The following is a 24321-nucleotide window of genomic DNA, read 5'->3' on the forward strand; positions in this document are numbered from 1 at the left end:
ATAAGTGTAATTCTCAAAGAAGTCACAAGCAGCTTCACTCTGGTCATGGTGTAACAGACCACAATGCCTTTTCTACACAAATCCCTGCTCTGTATACCATAGGCTGGGCCCTGATGCTGACTTCAGGCTGAGCCTCACCTCGGCCTGGCCTGAGTCCTGTCCTTTATGACCTGACACCGATCTGTTACCACTTACTGCTAACCCAGAACGCAGCTTCCTACCTCCTCCACGCCGCTGCTGCACATGCACCACATGCACCACTGGCCTCGAGTTCTCCCTCACTTTCTCCTTCTGCCTCCTCAGAGCAAGCTTTCCTACCCTTCCCCAGCCTGAAGGCTCTCCTGAGCTTTTCTCTTAACATCACAGGACCTGGACCTCCACACCTGAGTGAATGCCATCTGTCAGTCACCCTTCAGCAGCCACGCCAGACCAGCTGTTAATGAATGAATCAACGGATCCTGAGGTCTACTGTGTGTCAAACACTGTGGACAACAGCTGGATCCTGCCCTTGAGGAGCCGTAGGCTGGACAGGGAAGATGGACCATCACTATATAGCTATATGTGATTATTTAGTTACAGGAGGCAAAGTGAGGGGGAAGAGAGGTAGAGAGTGTCATGGGGTCACATGACAGACTAGAGCTAAGTGGGTCACAGTAAGTCAAGTTCAAGATAAGATGTGGAGACGACAGGTGAAGGAAAGAAAGAGATGTTCTGTTGCTAGAGCCTTGTCTAGGCCTGAGGCAGGAGCACCTACAGAGACCAAGAGCGTGGGAGACCCAGGATGAACTGAGTTGAACATTAGCTGGATTGTGGCCCTTAAGTGCAAGGTGAAAATACCTGCCTAGGAGCTCATCTTGACCTTAGGAGCAATGGGAAACCTCTAAGAGTTTTAACAAGCAACAGTTCGGTTTCATTCATGTGTGTGTGTGTGTGTGTGTGTGTGTGTGTGTTGTGCACATACATGAGGCATTGGTAAAGAGTCTTACTATGAGGTGAAGGCTGGCCTGGCCTCATATGGACTGGCCTAGAAGTCCCTGTGAGGCTAAGGATGGCCTTGGAACTTCTGATCCCTTTGCCTCTACCTCCCTAGAGCTGGAGTTACAGGTACATACCACCATACCCCATTTATATGGTGCAGGGATCAAATCTAGGTCTTTATGCATGCTAGCATGCATGCATGCTAGGCAAGCACTCTACCAACTGTGCTATATCTCTAACCTGGTCTGGTATTTTTGATCCTCCTGCCTCAGCCTCCTGAGTGCTAGAGTTGCTAGCTGCTGGAGTATACCAGCACCGATATGTAGAGAAGTGGCTATTTAGTGCATGAATATTGAAAAGCCTGTTTTGTGTGAATACAGTGCTAACTGGCTTACATTACTCCTCACAGACCCCAGGGCAGATCTTCCCCTACAGCCCTGTTCTGCACAGAGAGAAGTGACAGGACCACACCCAGAGCCGTCGGAGGAGAAGCGAAGGGGACTTCAGGCTGCCTAAATCCAGGCCATAGTTCTCAGTCACTACCGTCATGGCTGTAGTGACCCAGACAGGAGGCTAAGGAGGAAAGAGCACTTTCAAGCGGCCATCAGGCAGTGCCATCAGACTTGACGGACGGCGCCTAGCTAGGGGCTGAGCTCCTGAGGTCTGTTCGTAAAACGAGCAGAGTGGAGGTTCGGTGTGGCAGGGAAGCAAGCGGGACTGCCCTGATTTTAAACATGATGAGGGTGGGTGGTTCCTGGGCCACCCAGGAACCACTAGAGCTGAGAACAAGATGGGCTGGGGAGGCACCTGGTCTCCCTGCATGCCGACGGCCATGGGGCATGTGAAGGCGGCATGTCAGATCCCAACACCCAGGGAAGCCTCAACAGGATCCGGACACTTAGGGTCCCGTGACGACGAATAAGAAGAGAAGCCAGGTGAGGCCAGCGGCGAGGACTGGCCAGAGATGGGCAGTCCTGGCCACCGAGTGGGAGGCCAAGGTGTGGGGACCTGTCAGCTGCCGCCAAGAGTGGCTTGAAGACCTCACTGGATGTAGCAATAATGATGACACTGGTCCTGCCGAGTAAAGAGACAACTCACCCCACCCCCACCCCACTACAGCAGAGGAGGAAGGCTGTGCACGGAGCAGAAGATCTAAGTGAGGCACTTGACCAGGTTCTTTCTCATCTAGGCAAACTCTCCAATACAGCATTGATGGTTGTGGGCCTGGGCACCGACTCGCTGGCCATATGTGCTTCCTCTAGCACAAATCCAGTGAGCAGGCCCTCCTGAGAAAGCCCCGGGTGGACACAAGGCTCAACCTACCTTCTCCTGGTACTGGCGCCGGGAGGAGTCCAGAGATTGGATGAGGGCCGTGGCGTGGCCGATGAACATGGCGTAGCAAGTGGCCCCCACAATCATGCTGAGCATGGTGAGCCAGACGTCAGACATGCCCACAGGGGCCTGCCGTCCATACCCGATACACAGCATGTGGCTCATGGCCTTGAAGAGGGCGTAGGAATACTGCTTCCCCCAGGAGTTATTCTGCAGACAGAGCACAGAAGGACAGATGGATGGATGCGGATGGGGAGAGCCGCCCTGGGCCAGTAATAGGGAAGGCCCTTCTTGCTAGCGCCTACAAGATTCCTGGCCAACCTTCAGGCACAGGCCTCCCCGGTGTTGCCGCTGGCTGAAGACCTTGGTGGTGAGCAGGGAAGCTGGCACCCGCAACTCATGGTGGCGGGGAACAAAACCTAGGCCTTCCTATGACAGGGTCATGGGGAGGGGGAGGCAAGGACCACACAGGAAGTTGCATCCAGGGGGTGAGCCGGCTGGCCCTGGTCTGACCTCAGTGGCAAGGGACAATTCTCAGTGGCGGGAAGACTAAATTCTCCTGGCTGGGTCGCATATGGCCCCGGGCTGAGCTACCCCGCCGTCTTCCCTCGCTAAGTAGCTTCATCCCTCTCCCTAAACAGCTGCCAAGGAAGCCCATTTCCCCACTGACCTCAATTATAATGCTAGCGCTGTTTCCCCTGGGGGGGATGGCTCCGCAGGAGCCGACATCACTGTCCTCTTTTGAGGGAGCAGCAGCTGGGGCTTCCTGCCACGCTCAGAACCCTGCCCTCATCTGCCCAGGGCTGTGGCCCCCGACTCTCCTGCCATTGCCCGGAAGGTGGACTCTCCTGAGTACCCAGTGTGTGGCGGCGAGGAGGAGGGACATAGGGGAGGGAGTCTTAGCTATTTCTGTCTCCTCAGCCAGTCAGCGTCTCAAGGAAGGCTCCTCGCGGGAGCGCAGGGCTCAGAAAGGCCATCTCTTGAATTTAGTGCATGTGTGGGCCTGTTACCTTCACACACATAGAAGAAATGCCCCCGTAAGAGGGACCACCAAACGAACCCTACCCCTGGCCTTTTCCCGGGTGTCTCCACTCAGAAACCAAGGTGTAGGGGACAATGTAAAAGAGCCACAGAACCTGTGCCCAGAGCCCGAAGTGCATCATCTGGCCATTCAGACATCTGGAGGATGTCAAACCAGGCCTGTACCAAGTTCAAGGTCACCATCCTGGCTAGGGCTGAGCTCATTTTGTGGAGTCTGTAGTTCAGTCCAGATCAGGGTGGGGCAGGTAGGGCTTCTCCCCAGGGGTGGAAGAGGCCTGGGCCCTAGCCTTATGGATTAGGGGCAGCCCCCAGCAGTCTCCTGTCAGGGCTTCCGGCCTCACTGCTGAGTCTCTGGGAACAAGGGAAATTCAACCCATATGGCTGATTTACTTACACTTAGCTCATCAAAGGCTATTTTGTAAAGGCCTGTTTGATGCTGAAGATGCCTCAGGGTCTCTTTCACCTCTTTCAAAGCCTGTTTTTCACCCCCTGGAGCCCTAGGATTTGCCTTCAGACCACACCAGACTAAGCAGGAGGAGAGGCAGGGGGTTCAGCCCTTCTCAGGGGGGCCCTTCCTATCTGTAGCTGGGGGCTCTGTCCTATGGCATTTGGAAACCCCACTCACGGTGTTGGAGAGGGTCACTCTCCGGCCCGCCCACTCCCCATGCTCAGCACTGCACAGGTGGCTGGTAGGTGGGTCTGTTTAGGGAGTTGGAACACTCAGCTCTGCCCTCAGAGCAGGAAGTGGCTGTGTGGGAGCTTGGAGCCTGTCTGTGCTGCTCACAGTGCACTCCTGGCCTTCGGTTTTCCCAGCTCAGCTTCTAGGCAGCATGGTTAGGGAGGCAGGAGTCATCAGCTCAGTCTGACCACACTAGCACAACTCAGGGTAGGCCAAATCTTGGTCTCCTTGGGTAAAGCCAGACCAGCTGTCAAAGCACATGACTGAAACTGAAAAAGTTAGAAGGTGGCGGGAACAGTTCCGAGCCAAGAGCTCTGTGAATGGCGGCTTGTATCAGGAGGGGGAGCTCAAACTGAAAAGAACAGAGCTATGTGCCCTCGGTACCGGGCCAGCATCTCAGAGTCCCACCCACATGCTGGGATTCAGGAGGTACACAGCCTCTCTACCCATCCCTGCTTCAGGAGAGGAGACTCCTGGCCCAGACGGAGGCAGCGATGTGTACTTACCACCATGCCATTGATGGACACCCAGCAGTCATGGGGGAAGTCCTGCAGCATGGGCACCAGGAACTGCAGGCAGCCGTCCCAATGGCAGAGCAGGAGCATCATGCCAATGAGGTTCACGATGCGCACCACAGCGCTGGCCAGGTCATAGGTCATGTGGAAGATCTGCGGAGGCAAGCCATCGCCAAGACAAAGTCAACCGTTGGAGTGTGTGTATGTGCGGGCTGGGGCTGGGGGGGGGATGATAAGCAAGACCCAGAAGAGGCAGGCTGGAGGGTGCCATGGTGACACTCCCGGCATCCGTGCAGATACAGACGTTCTCCCGTGGGAGGTGCAGCTCTCCAGGACAAGGCGTGGGCAGAGAGGCCGCCTCACCAGCTTGCTGAGGGCATGTGGACACCAGGGAGAAGCTTCCTAGCCGGAAGCATGCTTGACATGTTCTGGAGTCAGGCCCTAGATATGTTCTAAATCTGTTACTGGGACATCAGGGCCCAGCCCTGGGAGTGGCCAAGAAGATAGCATGGGCCCATGGGCTCCATGTTCAGATAGGTCTTGATGCCAGGCCTAGTTCCGACCCAATTCATAGCTGTGCAACCTTGAGGAGGTCCCAGGACCTCTCTGATCCTCTTTCACCATCACATGGAAAATGGTGAGAAAAATTCAAGACTGAGTGGCTGTCAAAAGGATTAAATTATACATATGAAGTACTTAGTACTGAGTACAGACGTATTCAATAAATTACAAGCCATTGTGAGACAATGTTATTAATAATTAATCTCCATGATTAGTTCATACGCATTAGTAGTACTGCTGTCTCTTACACTTGAATTGGTTACAGCAGTGCCTCCACCCCAGCCCACTGAACCCTGTCCACCTGCATGTGTGGCTCTGTGTGCCAAGCTGCAGTGTGGCAGGGTCTGGCCACAGTGGGTGCATGGCAGCCTCCCTGGTCCTACCTCTTCCTTCAAAGCTGCCATACACCAACGTATGGCAGAGACTTGAGCCTGTCAGGGATCCCCAAGGTTACAGGGCTGTGAGAGGATGGAGGGAGGTTAGGGGAAGCCTAGGAAGTCTGCAGAAGGTCTGGACTTGCCTCTAATCTGGGAGACCTCGGGGGCCCCTAGCCATCTGTCCCCAGTTCTGACCCCTCCATACTATCCCCAGAAAAATACATTCCTCCTGAATGGATGGCTTTGGGTCCAAATTGCAAACCTGTGGATGTCAATTAAGACCCGAGTCCGTTTCAGAAGGGGAAGAAGCTTAGTTCTGGAGACAGACTCTAAACCTTTCGGTTCACAGCCTGAGGCAGCAGAGAGAGCGGCCACGGCAGGCAGAACAGCAGTCTCAAGGGTGTGTGCTGAGCTAGGGCCCACAGAGGCAGACCTGCCCCAATGCAGCACAAGGAACTCCCATCAACCATGGATGGTCTTCCTAGCTGAATCAGGCTGACAAACTGTTAAAGAGTGTGTGTTCTCTGGCCCCACTTAGACAGAACCTACCGTCCCAATACCCCAAAGAACCAGGCTTAAAGCTCCAACTGTCAGAAAACCACACCAGGGCCTGGAGAGACGGCCTAGTCAGTAAAGTGCTCGCCACACAAGCATGAGGACCTAATTTGATCCCCAGAACCCATATTAAAAAGCTAGGTGTGGTTGCACGCTCTTGTAATCCCAGCACTGGGAAGGCAGAGAAATGGGATTGCTGGGACTTAGTGGTCAGCCAGGCTAGTCTACTTGGTGAGGTTCAGGCCAGTGAGAGACCTTGTCTCAATAACAAGGAAAATGGCACCAAGGAATACACATACACACACACACACACACACACACACACACACACACACACACACGCAGGGAGAAGGGGACCACATCAGAGCATGACTCAACTAGCTCCCCTTCCCAGACTGTCCCATGCAAATGACTTCAGCCCATGGCCAAACTCTGTTCATGACACTCCTACAAACAGCTCCATGTGAGGAGGTCAAGGGAATGCCTAGGCACAGGGCGGTACCCTTGGAGCACAGAGCTCACAGACTCTGGAAGTCAGCCTTGAGTTGTTCAGCTAGGGAATGCTAGCCTCTAGTACCCCCTCCCCATGCACTGTGCGGTCTAGAAAGAATTTCAGTGCAGGCAGAGGTCCCTCTAGAGTGAGGGCCTTGTAGGACAGTCTCAGGGCTGCATCCTCAGAAGAGCTCTTGACCGTCTACAACTCCATGTCTCCAGGAGGTCACCAGGTGTCAGCTGGTACCCAAGAAAAGCCCCTTCCATGTGGGGAGCAGGGAGGAAGCTTGCCCCTGCCCACCCAAGCTCAGTCAGTCATACACAGGAAGGGATCTGGGAGCATGCATAGAATCCCAGCCACAGAGGAGGCTGAGTGGGGCCCAAAGGAGGCTTGGCAGGAGGCCAGAGGCTGTGGCTTCCAGCATAGCTCCTGCCTCCTCCCACCCCTGGCTCATCAAGGCAGCACAATTCTGTGGAGTGTTTCTTGGCTATGGATTGCATGAGAGGGGGACTTCTCTAGCTCTACCCTGAGTGGAGCCCCACTGTCGAAGGGACTCCCTGTGGTGTATCTGTGCTGTCCATCACAAACCCCCAAAGGAGACCTACAAAGCACCTCCTCACCTGAGAAAGGACAACCTCGTTCTGTTCTCCCTTCAACCCCAGAGATGCCCTAATTTTTTGTTTGCTATGCCCAGGACACAGGAATAGACAAGAGTGACAGATTGGCTTGCGTGCCCAGCTGTTTCCCTGTCTATCTGCACACGGACACATCCAAAGACTCTTCTTCCGCGGCTGCACAAGCAAGTAACGTAAACAGGACCTTCAGGCTCCTCTTTCTATGGAGACATCTCCCAAGTACCCACTGCAGGGCCATCAAGCAGGGACAATCTACACACTGCATGAGACGCCATCCCTCCAGCCCATTCTCCACCAAGCAGCTAGATCCAGCTCTTCAAGATGAGCAGTTTTGTTGTTGTTGTTGTTGTTTCTGGTTTTGGTTTTGATTTTGGTTTGAGTGTCAGACCATGAATTTGGGTAAGCAGGGAGGTGGGGAGGAGCTGGGGGAGGGGAAAGAGTAAGATTAAAATCTATTGTATGAAACATGAAATTAAAGAAAGCCGGATGTGTCTGTCACCTTTGACTTGAAGCTGCCCAGTGACTCTATCAATATTTCAGATCACACACCACCTCCTGAACACAGCTTCAGCATCCCGGGCCCCAACGACATCCCCACCCCATCTCCTCCGCTCTGCCTGTGCGTGGCCTTTTACCTCTGGCTACAGCGGCCTCCCTCGGGTCCTTGAATGCCCCAGCCAGTTCTTGCTAGGCCACAGGGATTCAGTGTCGCATCTGCCATCCCATCTGCCCATGCCCTTCTGGCTCCTCACTCTCCTGTCTTACTGCTTGCACAGAAAGACCTCCCATACTGCTGTGTGAAGTAGCCAGTGGCCCTCCCTTCCTGCCCTCCCCAGGACGGTTCCCTGACTGGCTTCGGTGGCATTCTCTCTATCTAAAAGGAGACTTACTAACTGGAATACAACATGAGCCACGTCCCCGCCCCCAGCCGCGCCCCCCTCCAGCTCCCCCCCACCCCACCCCCCGCCGTGGCTTTTGTGTCTGTATTCCTCCGTGGAATGCACAGGTAGGCATACAAAACATCTAAAACATCTGTTGGTTGCCTGCGTGCATGCATGTGTGCTTAAATGAATGAACAGATACCATATGGAAGCCAAAGGAAGCCTCAGGCCCTGGCTGCAAAGTATCTCAGACTGTCACAACCCACAACCCCTGCCCTTTTCTACGAATCACTCTGGGACGTAGAGACAGAAACCTCAGAGCTGACACGCTTCACGCAGTCTTTTCTCTTCACCCCTGATGTTTCGTTTATTATAGGGGGCTGCATGTACCACAGAGAGCATGTGTGGATGTCAGAGGACAACCTTCACCTTGTTGAGACAGGGTCTCTTGTTTACTGCTGTGTACACCAGGTCAGCTGGTCTGCACGCTTCTGTGGACTCTTTGCCCCTCAGCTGGCTGTAGGAACACTGGGATGACAGATGTGAGCTAGAGCAGCTGGCTTCAGGTGGGTTCTGGGATCTGAACTCAGGTACCCAGACTCACATTCAAGTGCTTTATCCCCTGAGCCATAGCTCAGCCCCCACTCTCCTGAACCTTCTGCATAACCAACCTTCTTCTGGATCAAGTCTACAGTTCTGCCTTTATCACAGTCTCAGCAGTTACTATGGCACGGAGCACGTGGTGGGGTCGGGGACAGAGAAGAGCTTAACCACAGAGGTGACGGTGACCGTGATGGAGCTGAAGGTGAGCAGGTCCCAACCAGTTTATACATGGCTGTCAAAAGGGCCGTGCAGCCTAGGCAGATGCAGCTCACGGGCAGCCTGCTTTGGCCTCTGTGGAAAGAATAATGGTTTTTCTTCCAGGTGGACAGAGAGCCTGGGGTAGCAGGACACGGTACTGAGTGAGGAAGGGTGTGGACGCTGAGGTGACCAGAGGAGTAGAGGAGAAATATGTGACTGCAGAGCCAGGTGAACCAGCATGGCCATGCCTGAGCTGCCCACTGGGAGCTGGTCCACTCACCACACCTTTAACACTGGACAGCACCTGGGATGTGGTTGTCAAGGAGAGGCTGGCCATTGCTGAAAGAAACTGTTCTGTGCCCATGTCCCCACTGTGGGTTGGGGCCACATGCCACCTGCCAGTCAGCTGCACTGGGCAAATATTTGCCTTGCTCTTTATATTTCATTAAAGCGTCCTATTACGATGTTGGCCCTGACTAGGGGAGTGAGCGCTTTTCCTTCTGGGCTGCTGGAGACTCACCAGGCAGGTGGCATGTGAGCTTACCCTCTGCCTGCCTGGCACTCTGGGAACCTGTGCCCACTCATGCAAACTTTCAGCTTCACTGGAAAAGCACTGTGTCTTCCATGCCCTAGCACGGCCCTCAGGACCTCAGTCTCCTTGCCTGTGGAACAGGTCACGACTGACTGCCAGCCCCTACACCCAGAGCTGTCTTTGGAAGTAGGTGAAATGGTGGCCAAAGGTGGCACACAGTAGGTACTCTACAGATGCTGGCTCCTTTCCTTTCATCTCATTCCCTTCAAGAGAGCTACATTCTCACTGTAGATCAGGCCTCAGACAGTGGGTCAGGCTGCCATGGAGTTTCCACTAAGGCCTCTTCATGGGACCTGGCTGAGCTTTTCTGGAGACTCATTTTCTCCTTAAGGAAACAAACAAGTCCCTGCTGGCATCTCAGGAACAACCATCCACGTGAAGGGCAAGCCAAGATCCAAGAGAGGCCAGTGCCCCGGTGTCCTGGCCATGGCCTGGAGCTCTGGGCCGAGGGTCCAATGGGGCCTGTGACATCACTAGCAGAGAAGGCCAGCCCTCGTCCTCCAGGGCCGCTTTCCACAGATGCCAACCATTAGAGTCCGAGAGAGAGATGGAGAACTTGCGTTCCATAGGAAGAGGGTTCATCAGAGGCTCCTGGGCCTGGCTTCCTGCCATTCCAGGTTTCTGAGAGAGAATGCTTCTGGGATGGGTCTCTTGGCATGCTGAGGCCTCCAGTAGAACATCCGAAGGGGGGGGGGCAACCAAGGTTTCTAACAATAGCCTGCATGCCTGTGACAAGCTCACACCTCAGAGGGAGGGGAGAGGCTGGCTGGAAGAGGCTCTGAGGGAGGCTGCTGACCTAGATCGCTAGGGACGGAGGAGGCTTGTACCCAGCCTAAGCCACTCTGCCCACTCTGCTAGCAAGTCTAGCGAAAACTCCAGGGCAGCTGGGCTGGGCCAGCCGGGGGACGAAGGGAAGGCTGGGAGATCAGATGCCTCAAGACTCCACATTTTCACCAGGGAGTTTAGAGCAAGCTGACTCCTCAGCCCCACCCTGGAGCTTCCTCCTTCGGATCATGTCAGTCACAATCAGGCTCTCAGGGTCAGCTAACACCACTTTCACCAAGAAAGACAGCCATGGCCTGAGCACCTCCACCTCAGAAAACATCAGTGCATGCCTGGTTACTGGGGAAACTGAGGCCCCCACCCCACCCCCAAAAGAAAGAAATTACGTAGGTACCTGAAGAGCAGATAGGGCAAGATTTTTTTTTTTCTATATCCCCACCTGCTCTACTCCCTGGCTTTTATAGGGTCAGAAGGATCTTCCTGATGCCATTTCCAAGCAAGCTGAGGCTGGGAGAAGCCCAGAGGGTAGAGCGGGCTACATAGGACCCAGAGATGGGGTTTCTTAGGCCAGCTGGGAAGCCCCAATCCAACCCCAGGGGAGCCTTTGGCTGGGCTGAGTACGAGCAGAAACTAGCTCAAAGCAATTTCCTCCCAAGCTGGGAGGAGAGATAAGGGAGCAAGCGCAGAAGTGAGGGGCCGTCCATCTGGCCACCCGGGATCTCCCTTCCTGTCCACACCATGTGGGTAGCAGCAGCGTTCAGTGCAGGGCCTCAGGCTTCCTGGGACCTCCGTGTCCCCCAGGGAAGATCTAGGGCTACAGCCTGCCTAATGAGGTCTGGATAACCCAGAGGGTAGCCAGGCCAGAGGGGCAGTAAGGTTAGTAGCCCTGGGCCTGAGCTCCTAATGCCTAGAGTGCAGGGACAGTAAAGGAAGGGTTTTTCTCTGCCCTGGGTGCAGTGAGCCTAGCCACGGGCAACTCTGTCAACTCCCACTAAGAAAGGAGGAAGGTTGGCCCCAGGGGTTATTGACCTGGTAGCCCAAACCAGTGCCAAAGAGAGAAAAGGGCCACTGTGCCCGAGGCTAGCTGTGGCCCTACAGCAGGCAGGAGGGTTGGGGTTTGCTCTGGGTCCCGTTTTCCCACAAGGAGAGAAGCCCGCCGGGTCACATGGGGAACCACACCACCCCCCTTCCTTTCACAGACACTCAGGGTGGGTCAGCTCACCAGCTCCAGAGGTGCTGTCCCTCATCTCCTCGGCCTTGAGCCCAGACCTACACCTCTGTGCAGCTGGATGTCCCTTGGGGACCTCAGTGCAGCCCATCACCTGCCACAGCCTCCATCCCCCGTGACCCACCCCTCTTCTGGTACTCCCTATCCCAGTTGAATCCCCAGTGCTCTGCCCAGGACACAGAACACACGTAGACACTTGGCGAGACCCTTCCAGACCAAATGGAACCCAGGCACCCATCATGTCCGCGTCCTACTAACAGAGGGGATGTAACTAGATCACAGGATATGGACCAGGAGACAGGAAGCCTGGGCCATAAAGCCTACCTGCGGGGCAGGAGGGCCTTCCAATCCTCACTTCCTTCACCTGGAAATGAGGATAATGAACCCTGCCATTTGCCTTGCTGGTTATAACTTAGACTAGTGAAAAGAGACATTTGTTAAGTAGTTCTCTATGACAGGCTGCATTAAAAAAAAAAAAAAGTCTTAAAAAAAAAAAAAAAAAAAAAAAAACCCTGGACATTACTTATACTCATTTTATAGGTAGAAAAAATGAAGCTGCGAGATACAAGGTGGTGCCAAGGTCACAGAGCCAAGCAATGTGTGTCTGGGATTTGAAAGTCAAGTATTGCTACACCAGGCAGGGACAACCGCACTACTGGGAGCCCAGAGAGCTACCTGGATCCAGCCCCATTTCTGCCAGTGGGCCACTTGGTGACCTTGGTGCAGTCATTGTCTCTCTCCGTCAGCAGGAATAATGCAAATTTTCCAAGCCCAAGAGAATTTCTGCTGCGGAGCCTTTCTGCCAAGCTGGTGTAGGCACTTCTTCCACAGCACGTGTGTTCATGACGCCTCTGACCTGAATCTGCCGCACCCGAACCGTCAGCCGGGCTGCCGCAGGGCCGGAGGGCCGGGGCGTCGGAACCTGATCCTAGGCTTTCAGCCCAGTCAAGCAGGGCTTCTGAAGACCAGGAGGCCCGCAGGGAGAGACACCTTGGCAATGAGGCTTGCTTAGCACAGCCTAATCCACCCGCCAAGGTGAGTGTCTCATGCAGCATATCTCCCCCAAACCTGAGAAAGCTCCCAGCCAGGCCTGCTTGCTATCACTAATGCAATGGGGAGCTGGGTTGGTTAGTTTTTAATCAACTTGACACAAGCTGGAGCCGTCTGAGAGGAGGGATCTCAGTTGAGAAGATGCCCCCATCCGTCTGGCCTGCAGGCAAGCCTATGGGGCATTTTCTTGATGGAAGAGTGATGTGTGAGGGCCCGGCCCACTGTGGGCAGTGCCCGGGCAGGTGGACTGGGGTGTATAAGAAAGCAAGCTGAGGCAAGCCCTGAGGAGCAAGCCAGTAAGCCGTGGTCTTCTGTGACCTCTAATTCCATTTCTGCTCCAGGTTCCTGCCTTGAGCTCCTGCCCTGGAGCTCATGACGGACTGTGAGCTGTAAGATGAAATAAACCCGTTCCTCCCTGAGTTACTTTTGGTCACGGTGTTTATATCAGCAAGAGAAAGCCTACGAGGGTGGTAGCAAACTCGGCCCCCAACAGCCAGCAAAGTCCCTGGCATCTCTTCCCCACGGCCTCAGCCCTTCTCTTTTCCTCCTGTGGACCAGCGCTCCAGCTGGGAGTGAGCTGAGACTCTCAGACCCATCTAATTCATCTGAAGTTTTTCTAAATTTAGTTTCTGTAACCAGAGCCCTGCGAATCTTGAATTCCCTCACAGTTTTATACACAGGACTGACTCCAGTGCCCCCAGGGGCTTCTGGCTTTTATGACCAGCACCTGTGTGGAAGCTGGAAACTGTTCTGGCTGTGATCACAAGACCTAGGAATGTCCTGGACCACTGACTCTTCGGCAAAGGAATGTAAACATTTCAACTCCCTTCTCTGGTTAGGACAAGTTCAGGGTATGGTGTGTGTACACTGTGCCCAGAGCTCCCCGTGGGTCTCTGCTTGATGTCTCACCACACATGTCTCCTCACTTTCCTTGGCTCTCATGCCCTTTTTTCCTTCCACATTTTCCTAAAGATGTCCCCTCACACCCCCAGCCAAATCACCTTAATGAAAATCCCCATCGTGGAGAACATTCTAAAAGAATCCAATCTAAGACGCTTGCCAACAAAATCTGTACCCAAGAAATCCAGATTTCTACATGTAATATAAATCTGTAGCATTAGCAGCCTGGTCCCATTACCACATAGCATGGACATGAGTGTCCACAGGTATCTGTGTGGTGCCCTCTGTGATTGTTATGGACTTAAATGAGATGTAATCTGGGAAGCGCTTGGTATAGACACTAACATGGGCTAAGAAGTCATGCTAAGGTTTGTCCTCTTGGGACAGGGATGCCATCTATAGCCACACAACCCATCTCCAGTTCTCTGAGAGGACCCACTGGCTCTGCTTTCTTGGCAGGGACCTCACCCTCCTGCAGAGAGGTTCTGTCCAACTACTCACCTCTTCCCACTGATGAATATATCGAATGAGGCGGGAAAGCCGCAAGAGGCGCAGGAGGCTGAGGATCTTGGTGAAGCGGACGATGCGCAGAGCCCGCGCAGTCTTGTAGACCTCCGAGTCGATGCGAGTCTCCACAATAAGGAAGATGTAGTCCACGGGGATGGAGGAGATGAAATCCACCACAAACCAGCTTTTCAAGTACTTCATCTTAATGCGCTGTGGGTCAAGGATGATTTCTGTGTTGTCCTCCACCACGATGCCTGTGCGGAAGTTGAGGACCAAGTCAATGAGGAAGAATGTATCTGACACCACGTTGAAGACGATCCAGGGTGTGGTGTTCTCATCCTTGAAGAAGGTGATGCCCACGGGAATGATGATCAGATTTCCCACCATCAGCAGCAGCATCGTCAGGTCCCAGTAAAATCTGCCCAGAGAGACAACGGGGTCAGTCACCAGGAGAGAGAGGACGAGTTACAGAGTAGACAGGAAGCACTGTGGGAAAGGACATGAGGGAGAACCTAGGGGACTCAGAGGCACTCGGGGATGCAGGCGTGTGAGCATTGGGACCAGGTGTGGAGGTTGCAAACACAGGGCCTGTCACAGACAGAGGCTCTTCAGTGACCCCGGATCCCCTCCCCTGTCATCCAGTGAGCTCCCAGGTGTCACATCTTCTCCATCCCGCCCACCCCAGCCAGAGTCAAGTTGAAACACGAGCCAAACAATGACCTCTGGGGACAAATAGGAGACTACTTTAGTGACAAAAGAAACTCGTATCATCTTCCCCCGGGCTCAGGCCAGGCTGAGGTTCCCTGAGGTTTAGCTGTGGCCGAGATAGGCTGTCACACAGCCATGCCACAGAGCGTGACCAGAGACCAGGGGATGTCCACTCGCCCAGCAGACACCTGGGAGGCAGAAGCTTTAGCTCCAGCTTGATTCTGTCACTGCTAGCCTATGTGACATCAAGCAGGTCCAAGGCTCCTCATGCTAGGCCCCCGTTTCCTCGCCGTGGAGCCTTGTAATTGTGACCTGACTTCTCTCACATTGGCTCCCTAGCATCCTCCTTAGCCAGAAAATGCCTTACCATCTCTCTGCCCAGTTTTCGCATTGCTATGGGACTGTTACCCAGCCTTCATACACTTCTGCACACTTCCTACACACAGCATACACTTCATACACACAGCACATCCACCAGTGAGTTGTGGGTCCAACTTCAGCTTCTGTGGGGTGATCTGGATACACTCTGCCCAGTCGTCAGTCCAGGACAGCTGCATATACTCATTAGAAGCCACATCCAGGTATCCCCATTCACACACACACACACACACACACACACACACACACACACACACACAGAGCATGCAAGCATCCACACCCCCCAACGAGAGAGAGAGAGAGAGAGAGAGAGAGAGAGAGAGAGAGAGAGAGAGAGTTCCTTTTCATTTAATCTTCTGGGGAAAACAAACAAACAAAAATACTGTGGCATAGAGGAGCCACTTAGGGCCATGTGGCCCTTCGTACATAAATCTAATAATATACCCAGGCTAGAGGAGCTTCTAAAATTAACAGATTGGGTGCAAAGCGGCTGGGAGTGCTGACACCAGCAGGCTGCCACTCCAGCGGATCTCTACACCCCACCCCTCCCCAGCTCCAGTTCCCTCAATTACAGACCAAATTCAAGACGGTAATTAACGGGAGAATGTTTGCATTTAGTGGTCTTCATAAAACCAAATTACATGAGGCAAAACCACCCATTTCCTTACATTCTGACTAATTGTTTCAATCTTGAGTTTCCAGGTGCTTCAGATATTTCTGGCTGATCTGGGCTGGGGTCAGAATACTGGCACTTCCTTCTCCTGTCCCGGAGCATCCCAGAAGCTATGTGGGGGGGGGGGGGCAAACCGGCCTGTTGGAAGGGGTAGAGTTCTAGGGCCAGCCAACCTTGCATCTGTTCCTGCTCTGTTTTTCTCATCTGCTCATCTTCTCAGCAACTCACACACTTCACCAGCAAAACTTGTCATAGGAACAAGATAAACGGGGACCGGTAAAATGCTCTGACCCGTGCCCTCTGTTATTAAGTGGGTAAATAAATGGCTTCAGTCAATTGACTGGCAGGAAAGACATGAGAGGTGGGGAAGGTGCACCCTCCAGGGACGAGCTGGAGCAGAATTTCTGCTGGGAGTAGGGCCAGAGGGTGACCTGGAATAAGCGGGAGGGCCAGTGACAGGAGCCAGGGATCACAGCACCTGACCAGTCAGATGACAGCATCTCAGCATCCAGATGCCCTGACCCCAGGGAACTCACAATCCCCTTGGAGGAGTAGCCTCGGAGTCTAAGACGCCATCCCTTGCAGCTGGGCATCTGGAGAGGTGGGTCTTTGTGACCGTGATGGGAGAAACCAGGAAAGTGCTGCTGGAGAAGGTGAGAAGATTCAGGCTCTGGGAACTGCCCTTGGCCTTGTAGACAGTGTCTCTACAGTCTTTGCCAGATGGTTGCACAAATCTCTGAACTGAGCCCAAAATTGTGTTCAGCACCATGGACAGTGTCCGTCACGCCTGCCAGCCCCAGTTTGCAGGTCCCAGCCAGGGGAGCTTGGCAACAATCTCCCTGCTGGCCTCTTCCATGCATGCCACCCTCTCTACACCCCCAGTCCGGGTGGCCAGAAGTATCTCAAGTGAATCCTTCCTATGACTAGGACTTTTTGTTGGTGGCTCCTTGGAGACAGAAAAGCCTTTATTCGTAAAGAGCCCCCAAATGCTGCACAATGATTGAGTACTTAACTTTGTGCTTTCCATGAACTGGACCATCTAATCCTCCCACTAGCACTACAGCTACCACTGTTTGTGTTTTACAGATGATAACACTGAGGCTCAAACAGAAGCATTTGCTCAGGGTCATACGGCTAATGAGGAGCAGAGGTAAGATTCAGAGAGGTCTGGGCTGGGGCTTAGGCAGCTCCGTGGGGTGCAGGGGACAGATGAACCGTCCTGGTACTGCATCAGAGTGGAGAGGGTCCTACCAAGGTAGGTGGATCCCCTGCCCCAGACACAGAAGAAGAAAGGGTTGTTGGGAACATCTGAGAAGACTGAGCTTCCAGACATCAGGGCCTCCTAAGGTCTGGCCTGGCTGAGAGAATGGCAGATCTCCCTAGGGTTAAAAGCCACGTGGTCACAGCTGACAGCCAGCCAGGAGCAGTTGTGGCTATCGTTCAGAAGGGAAAACTAAAGTCCAAGGGAATAGTCGCATTTCTGAAGCCACAAGATAGGTGTCCAATGTTCTCACAGCACCCCACTGTCCCTAGAACCACTCAGAAATAACATCACAATCTAAGACAACCAACCATGGTAGCAGGCACCAGGCTGTGATAGGAAAGCAATAGGCAGCCAGACCAAGACACTCTGGAACTGGCACATGCCAGAATCAGAGGCCGGAGTCTGTGGTGCTCAGCTGTCTCCCCCCTCCAATGCCAATGGGTCCTGGTCAGAAAGCAACAGCCGGGCTCTGGTCAGTCCAGGGGTCAGGCCGTCTCCCCAGCCTCGGACTTTGCCTCCTCTTTGGATCAGGCAGATGGCTGGGAGTGGAGGTCCAGAAGCTGACACTGAGGGGCCAGGACCCATGTGTAAGAAGGTCTGAATAACAGCAGATAGGCAAGCAGCCCTTTACCATGGCGTCTGGATTGCTTTATGGGGTGGTCTGAGGGGAGGTGCTACCCTCTATGGAGATGAGGGCAGAGAAGATGGCACCTCCTGACTTTGAACTCAGAGATACTGGGACTGGACAAAGGGCCCTCTCCTTCCATGTGGGCTGAAGAGGATGGCTTCCTCTGGCCTCTTCGTTTCCTTGAGATCAAGCTTGCCGGTGAGCATGTATGCATTTTTGCAAACACTTCTCTGTGCCCCATTTTGCTCTCATATCTACACCCACCTTCAGCAATAACCACTGGCATACATTGTTGGGCACAAATTATCCCCTAGGAATCCTGTCAGCCAGAAGAAAGAATGCCACCATCTTGCCATTCACATGTTTCCCATCATCCCATGTTCATCTGAACAGCTACCTCCTCTGGGCCTCTTGAACCTCTAACCTAAGGTCTTGGCTAGCTTGAGGCCTGGCTTCAGCTCTCAGCAGGCAGTGGGCTTCTGAAGGGCAGGTCTTCGTCTCAGCCCTGGGCCCCTGGATTCTGACTGTAGTCCTGGGCCTCTACACCGTTAAGGAGCACCCTGTCTCTTGGCGCTCCTGTGTGCAGATGGTGCCTGCTCCAGGCCCCCACCCTCCTCCCAGCACCAGGACCTGCCTTCCCACCTGCCTGCAGAACGGGCCCACCTGGAGGGCCAGCTGTCTCTACACCCAGTGAGTACACAGCTGAACTCAGCATCCTCCTCCAAGCTGAGAGGTACAGCCCGCATTTCTGTCACTGTACCCAGGGCCCACAATCTTCTAGCAGCTCTCTACAGACCTCCCTTACCCCACCTGTCCTCGAAAGCCCCTCAGAAGTTACCTGATCTTCTCTGGCTTCTCCTATGATGCTTGCTGTCTCAAAGTGTCCCAGATTTGAATCTCTGCACCCTGGCCCCTGCCTCTTACCTGCCCTCCATGCTCCATTCTGTTTGCCTCTAATACACATGCCCCCCTGCATGATCTTTCCAAGTCATGAGCAAGCTACCACAGACCTGAACCCTATGGGGAACCTGTACTACGAGAGAAGACCCAAGCTCCTTAACCTGGCAGCCCAGCCACCCCTTCCCTCTTCTTCCCCTCAGCTCCTTCACGGTGGCCAACGGGACCCCTGGTCCTCCTCTCCCAGGCTCCTTCTCATCCACAGCCTTGCTCCTGTGAAACCATCAGCTTTTGAAGTCCTTTCCTTTGTCCAAGGCTCAATGTCCTCATCCTCACAAAGCTGGTCTGTGTTCTCTGCCTTGGTCTTCGGCTTCTGGAGTGCTGGAAGACACCCTCCCCCGCACCCTCAACTTCCCCACCTACTCTCCTTGCTAGCCCTTCAACAAACCCCAGAACCCTGGAGTCTTCAAGTCTCGGGAAAGTGAGGAGAGCTGGGACACTCTCCTTCAGTCATGCACTGTCTGCCGGGTTTTCTGCTTGGCAAGGGAACTGCCCGAGGTGACAGCTGTCAGTAGCTGGTGGGCACCTGCTACCTGCCAGGCACTAATGCGTATGTCGGTTGTCTTTTGCCCTCATAAAGACACTAAGAGGCAGACACTAGTCATGCCCTTTTTACAGACAAGGAGACTGAGGCCCAGTAAGTTGCAGACAGCTTTACTCCAGAGTCCTGCCCTTAACCACTCCATAGAAATAGAAGTTAGGCTAGTGGTATTTTTTTACTCCCGAACTCTGCCCACCCACTCCCAACTCTCTACTGTACCCTCTTCCAGGATTCCTTCCTCCTCAGCTTCTTCATTTGCTGATCCATCCACATTCGCTTCTTCATGAACCTAGACCATCATTCTCCCCAGAGCCCCTCAAGGTCAGGGTGAGTCAGCACCCTCCCCCGCCTCCTGCTGTCACTACCTGCCTCTGTAGATTTGTCCACCAGATCCTTTAGGCATCCTGTCGTCTCTTGGCCACTCCCCAGCATTCATCTGCCACCCGTGGGGCCCGTGGCAATCCCAGCACCTGGCTTGCAACCTTCCACTGCGCCCTGTCCTGCCGCCACCCTGAATGACTTCCTCTCTCTGTGCTGTGGATTCAGACAAACCCAGGCTCCTGGGAGCTGGAAGCCCCAGTGATAACGACCCCTCTCAGTGTCCGCTGCAGCCACACACCCCAGACCAGGGGGCACCTCCAGTTGCCCCAGCTCTGCATTTTCAGTGAGCGGCCTCCCCCCCTCCCATCCCCCTGCTTTCTACAGCTGTGCCTGCTTAGCCTCAGGGTCCCAGGAGCTATGGTCTGCTGACTCTTCAGATTCTCCCCCAACGAGCTGCCTGTCCCAGACAGAACTGTCCAGCCCTCCCACTTCTCTAAGCTCATCCTGACCTCTCATGCTGACCTTCTGGAACAGTCTTCACAAAAACACAACCCTGGCCTGGGAAGGCATGGGTTCCATGTCTGCATGGGGTTCAGGAAGAAGTGCCCCAAGCCATTCGACTAAACATCCAGGCTCCTGAGCACCTCCTGTCCCCACTCTCAGCTGGGCCCTGGGCCCTGCCAAGTCCTTTCAGGAGACTGCAGCAGATGCCCCTACAACCATGGCCCCTCTTCCAGAAACTCTGAAGTCACCTCATGCCCCTCCTAGCAGACACCACCACCTTCAACTCTATAGAGACACGATAAGCCACCAAAATGTCCCTTCCCTTTCTGCCACCATACTCCTTTGCCCATCCTCTTCCTCTCTAAGCACAAGGGAGCCTGTGAGTCTTCCAGTGGCCTCTGGAGGCCAACCTGTTCCCTTTCTAGGGGCCTTGAAGAAGGGCCCCTCTCTTGCTCCCCCTCTCCAGGCATCCTTTCCCTTTGGATGTATCCCATGAAACCAATCTGGACATACAGCAGAAGATGACCTTTAGTATCCTGCTTTCACCTCCTGAGTGATGGGATTCAGGCATATGCTGCCATGCCCGGCTTTATGTTGTATTGGGGATTGAACCCAAGGCCTCACACATGCTTGGCAAGCACTCTACCAACCAAGCTACTTATTTTAAGCTCTCTAAAGACTACAGCCAAAGCCACAAGTCCAGCCTGCAGGCCACAGGCCACTGTGGCAGAGCCCCCCCCCCCCCCCCAGCCACCCTCACCCTCTCTGTCCGGGTTCCTGTCAGTGTGCTCCTAGACAGAGCTGCCCTCCCTTTGCACCACATTCCAGTCATCTGTTGGCTGCCTGCTGGTGAGTAGACCCTGCTGACTTCTGCCCCGGGCTTACATGTCAGCCTCACCCCCGTCATAGCTGACCTATTCATCTCCCATCACCCTCTCAGCTCAGCCTTCTAGAAGGGAGCAGACTCCCTCTACCACCCCCTTCCTGCCCAGCCCCCCTCAGGTCCCAGGGTCTCCCCACAACAGTGGAGAAACTGCTCTTTTCCTCCCACCCCCGCCTGGCCACCAGGGCTCTATTTTTAACCCACCTCAATATCTCTGACTCAGAATCACAGGGCTCCCAGGTAGCTGCTCCCAGCTGCCTAGGCTGCTGCAGACACAGATCCAAAACCAAGGGTTGCCAGCTGGGCTTGGGCTGCGAGCATGCTTTTCTACTGTTTCCTCCATTGTCTTTCACTTGAGTAGCCGCTGTTCTGTTCTCGTGGAGGGTCCCTGCACGACCCTTCAGTCCGTCTCTCTGCTAAGGACCCTTGCTAGTCTAGGCTAAGGGCGCAGCGCCTCACGGCAGAGTGAAGGCTGGTGTCGGCCACTCAACGAGAACAAGGCACACTGGGGGCTATGAATGAACCACCCTTCCGCACGATGATCCTTCAGCTGTGGGATAGACTCCTGGGGGGTCTGCTCAAGGTCTGGCCTTCAGCAGCGAAGGCCAGGGCCTGACATCTGTATTGCTCACAAACTCCAGGTGGTGCTGAGGCTGCTGGGCCAGGGGACACACTCGGAGCAGTCAGGCTGCAGCTAGGTACTCTGCTGTTTTACTGACAGGCTGTGTGGCCTTTGGCAAGTCGTGTGAACTGTCCGAACCTATTTTCTCAGGCTTGAAATAAGACCATTAGCCCCTACGTCAGTGAGCTTGGTGAAATTAGCTAAGATACTCTTATTTCCTGGGGTCTCTTGTAGTCTAGGTTGGAATGACTTTGAACTTCTGATCCTCCAGCCTCCACATCTGCAGAGTACTGGGATTACAGGTGTGTGCCACCATGTCAGATCTATGTAGTGACAGGGATCGAACCCAGGGTTTTGAGTCTGTCGTACAAGCACTCCTTCAATTAAGCTGCATCCTCGGCTCCTGAGATACTATTTCTAACACACTATAGAGTGTGTACAACCAGCACACGCTGGCCATTATCTCCGCCGCCATCATTCTATGCCAATAAAATGCAGGGCCTAACCTGAGAGCTGTGGGGAGCCTGTGAAGCCTCCAGGTTTTACTTCAACAGGTACTCAGTCTGAGAGATGGGCAGACCCCACAGGCGAGTTGATGACCTGGAGGCCAACTGAACGGCAGATGTTGCCTAAGCTGGGAGAGAAGATGGGGTTTGTTTGGCTCTGCCTCCCAGAGGCCGTGGGCTGCCAGAAGGGAATTCAGCTGAGGCTCAAAGGGAAAACAGGACAGTGTGGCCTGCTGGCTACTGTAGCCTCAAAGAGGAGCTGGGTGGGGGTAGTGTGACCAGGGATCAGTATTTTGCTTGGGGCCCATGCGATATGGAAGAAGATGGAGACAGGAGCCCAGGGGTCTCCTTTCTCTTTGTCTCTGTTTAAATAGCCCCTTTCTCTCACAGCGCTCCTCAGATTCCCCCAAGTACACAGAGGACAGGGCCAGGCACACTGAAGGCACCATGGAGGCCAGAGAGGCTGGACAGAGGGCTAAGCCTGGAGAAGAAAAGGAAAGAAGTGTGGCTCAGAGGCCTCAGCCTGACGCCTGGGTGGAGGAAAGATAGGGACACCCTGAAAGATGGGCCCAAACGCCCAGGTGCTTCTGGGAGCTTCAGGAGCCATGAGGAATGTAGATTTCCCTGGAAATGCACTGTTACTGCACCTCTCGGTGACACAGCCTCCTCCTAGCCTGGCTGCTGGGGACACTTTGAGGTGATAACCCTTGCCTTCCTCAGGGGTTGAGTTCTCTGAATGCTTTGTCTGTACACACAGACACAAACTAGAAATATATATATATATGTGTGTGTGTGTGTGTGTGTGTGTGTGTGTGTGTGTGTGTGTGTGTCAGCACACACACACACAGCACACACATACACACACACAGCACACACATACACACACACAGCACACACATACACACACAGCAAGGACATCTGCTTGCTTTACGATACTCCAAGCTGTCAGAATGCTGAACTCCCTCAGGCTACTGCTCCAACACCCAGTGAGAGAAGATGGTCTGAAGAAAGTGAGGGGAAAAGGCCAACGGTTAACAAACTTAGATCCACTCAGAAAAAAAAAAAAAAATCAAAGGCGGCTCAAGTCCCCCTCCCCATCTGCTCTACTGTTCGGGAGAGTGGGACAAAAATAGAGTATTGTAGAGAAGCACATGGAAACCACTCCACCCCCAAGGGAAATTAGGTAGCCGGACTCACCTGCCTTTGCCAAAAGGCCTATCAGGGTGAAGGAGAAAATGGGCTCAAGCTGTACCAACCTCCGATGGGCTTGGACCACAGTGACTATGGTAGGAAGGGCCCAATGAGGAAGTGAAATTTTGCTGTACACCTGATCTTGCTGAGATGGGTCAGTTGAGCAATAAGGGTCTCCCTGAAGTGCATGGGCTCTAAGGGCCAGGGGCCAGGTGGGTCTCTAGTTCTCCCCGGGAAAACTGTCTTAGCAAGGAGGCTAAGGGAGGGCTAAGACCCTCGGAGGCCCTCCCAGCCTGATTTTCATGATTCTGATTTATAACAACGTGTGTAGGGAAATGCGGGGGGGGAACTGTCCACTGGAGAAGAGGGACTGGGCTGGGCCTGGGGCAGAGAAGTCAGAATTTGACTAGGGCTCTAGGGGGCTAACGCGGCAGATACTGAAGCCCAGAGGGCCTTTCGGGGAGCCCCCCACAGGGGCTCCGAGTACTAAGTGGCATGAGGCAGTAGGGGTGTGTGCTGACTATGTTTCTGTCAGCTTTACACAAGCCAGGGACATCTGGAAAGAGAGAACTCCAGTTGAGAACATGCCTCCATCAGATGGCCTGTAGGCAAGTCTGTGGGTCAGCTTCTTGATTAATGATGGATATGGGAGGGCCCAGCCCACTGTGGGTGGCACTACCCCGGGACAGGTGGTTCTGAGTTACATTAAAAAAAAAATAATAATCAGGCTGAGCAAGCCATGAGGAGCAAACGCAGTAAGCAGCAGCCCTCCACGGCCTCTGCTTTAGCTCCTGCCTCCAGGTTCCTGCCCTGACTTCCCTTCATGATGGACTGTGATCCGGACGTGTAAGCCAAATAAACCCTCCTCCCCGTGTCAAAAGGCTACGGTGTTTTATCACAGCAATAGGAAATGAACGAAGACAGAGGGTCTCCTAGAACCGAACCTGCCTAACCTCATTCTGGGGAGGCCTGTCTGTGCGATTACATAAAAACCCTGGGAAGGATGCAGGGGCCTCCACCCAGGCTTTGGGACCGTGGTATAAGGAGACCCTGGTCCTTCTCATATTCAGACAGAGAAAGCAGGCCCGAGAAGTAAGGCGCTAGCTAAACCCACACGGCTAGCCTGGCCTTTGAATCTCCTACTCTTTCCTGGCCCTGTCTTAGAAGTTGCCTTCCAAGAGCTTTTGAGTCCGGAATGGCGGTCACTTCACAGCTGACGGTCCTATTGGCCCGTGAG

The 24321-nt window shown here is 53.9% G+C and overlaps 1 protein-coding gene across 1 annotated transcript in view; it reads right to left on the reverse strand.

Moving 5' to 3' along the window:
- Hcn4 (hyperpolarization activated cyclic nucleotide gated potassium channel 4) overlaps nucleotides 1-24321 on the reverse strand; it is a 41172-nt gene that overhangs the window by 5418 nt on the left and 11433 nt on the right. Inside the window, exons 2-4 of the mRNA XM_028892517.2 lie at nucleotides 13903-14326; nucleotides 4537-4698; nucleotides 2302-2520 (exon numbers count right to left, since the gene is read on the reverse strand). Coding sequence (XP_028748350.1) covers nucleotides 2302-2520; nucleotides 4537-4698; nucleotides 13903-14326 — 805 coding nt within the window. The remainder of the gene's footprint in view (nucleotides 1-2301; nucleotides 2521-4536; nucleotides 4699-13902; nucleotides 14327-24321) is intronic.

The sequence above is a fragment of the Peromyscus leucopus genome, chromosome 7 (assembly GCF_004664715.2).
Source record: "Peromyscus leucopus breed LL Stock chromosome 7, UCI_PerLeu_2.1, whole genome shotgun sequence".
Classification (NCBI taxonomy): Eukaryota; Metazoa; Chordata; class Mammalia; order Rodentia; family Cricetidae; genus Peromyscus; species Peromyscus leucopus.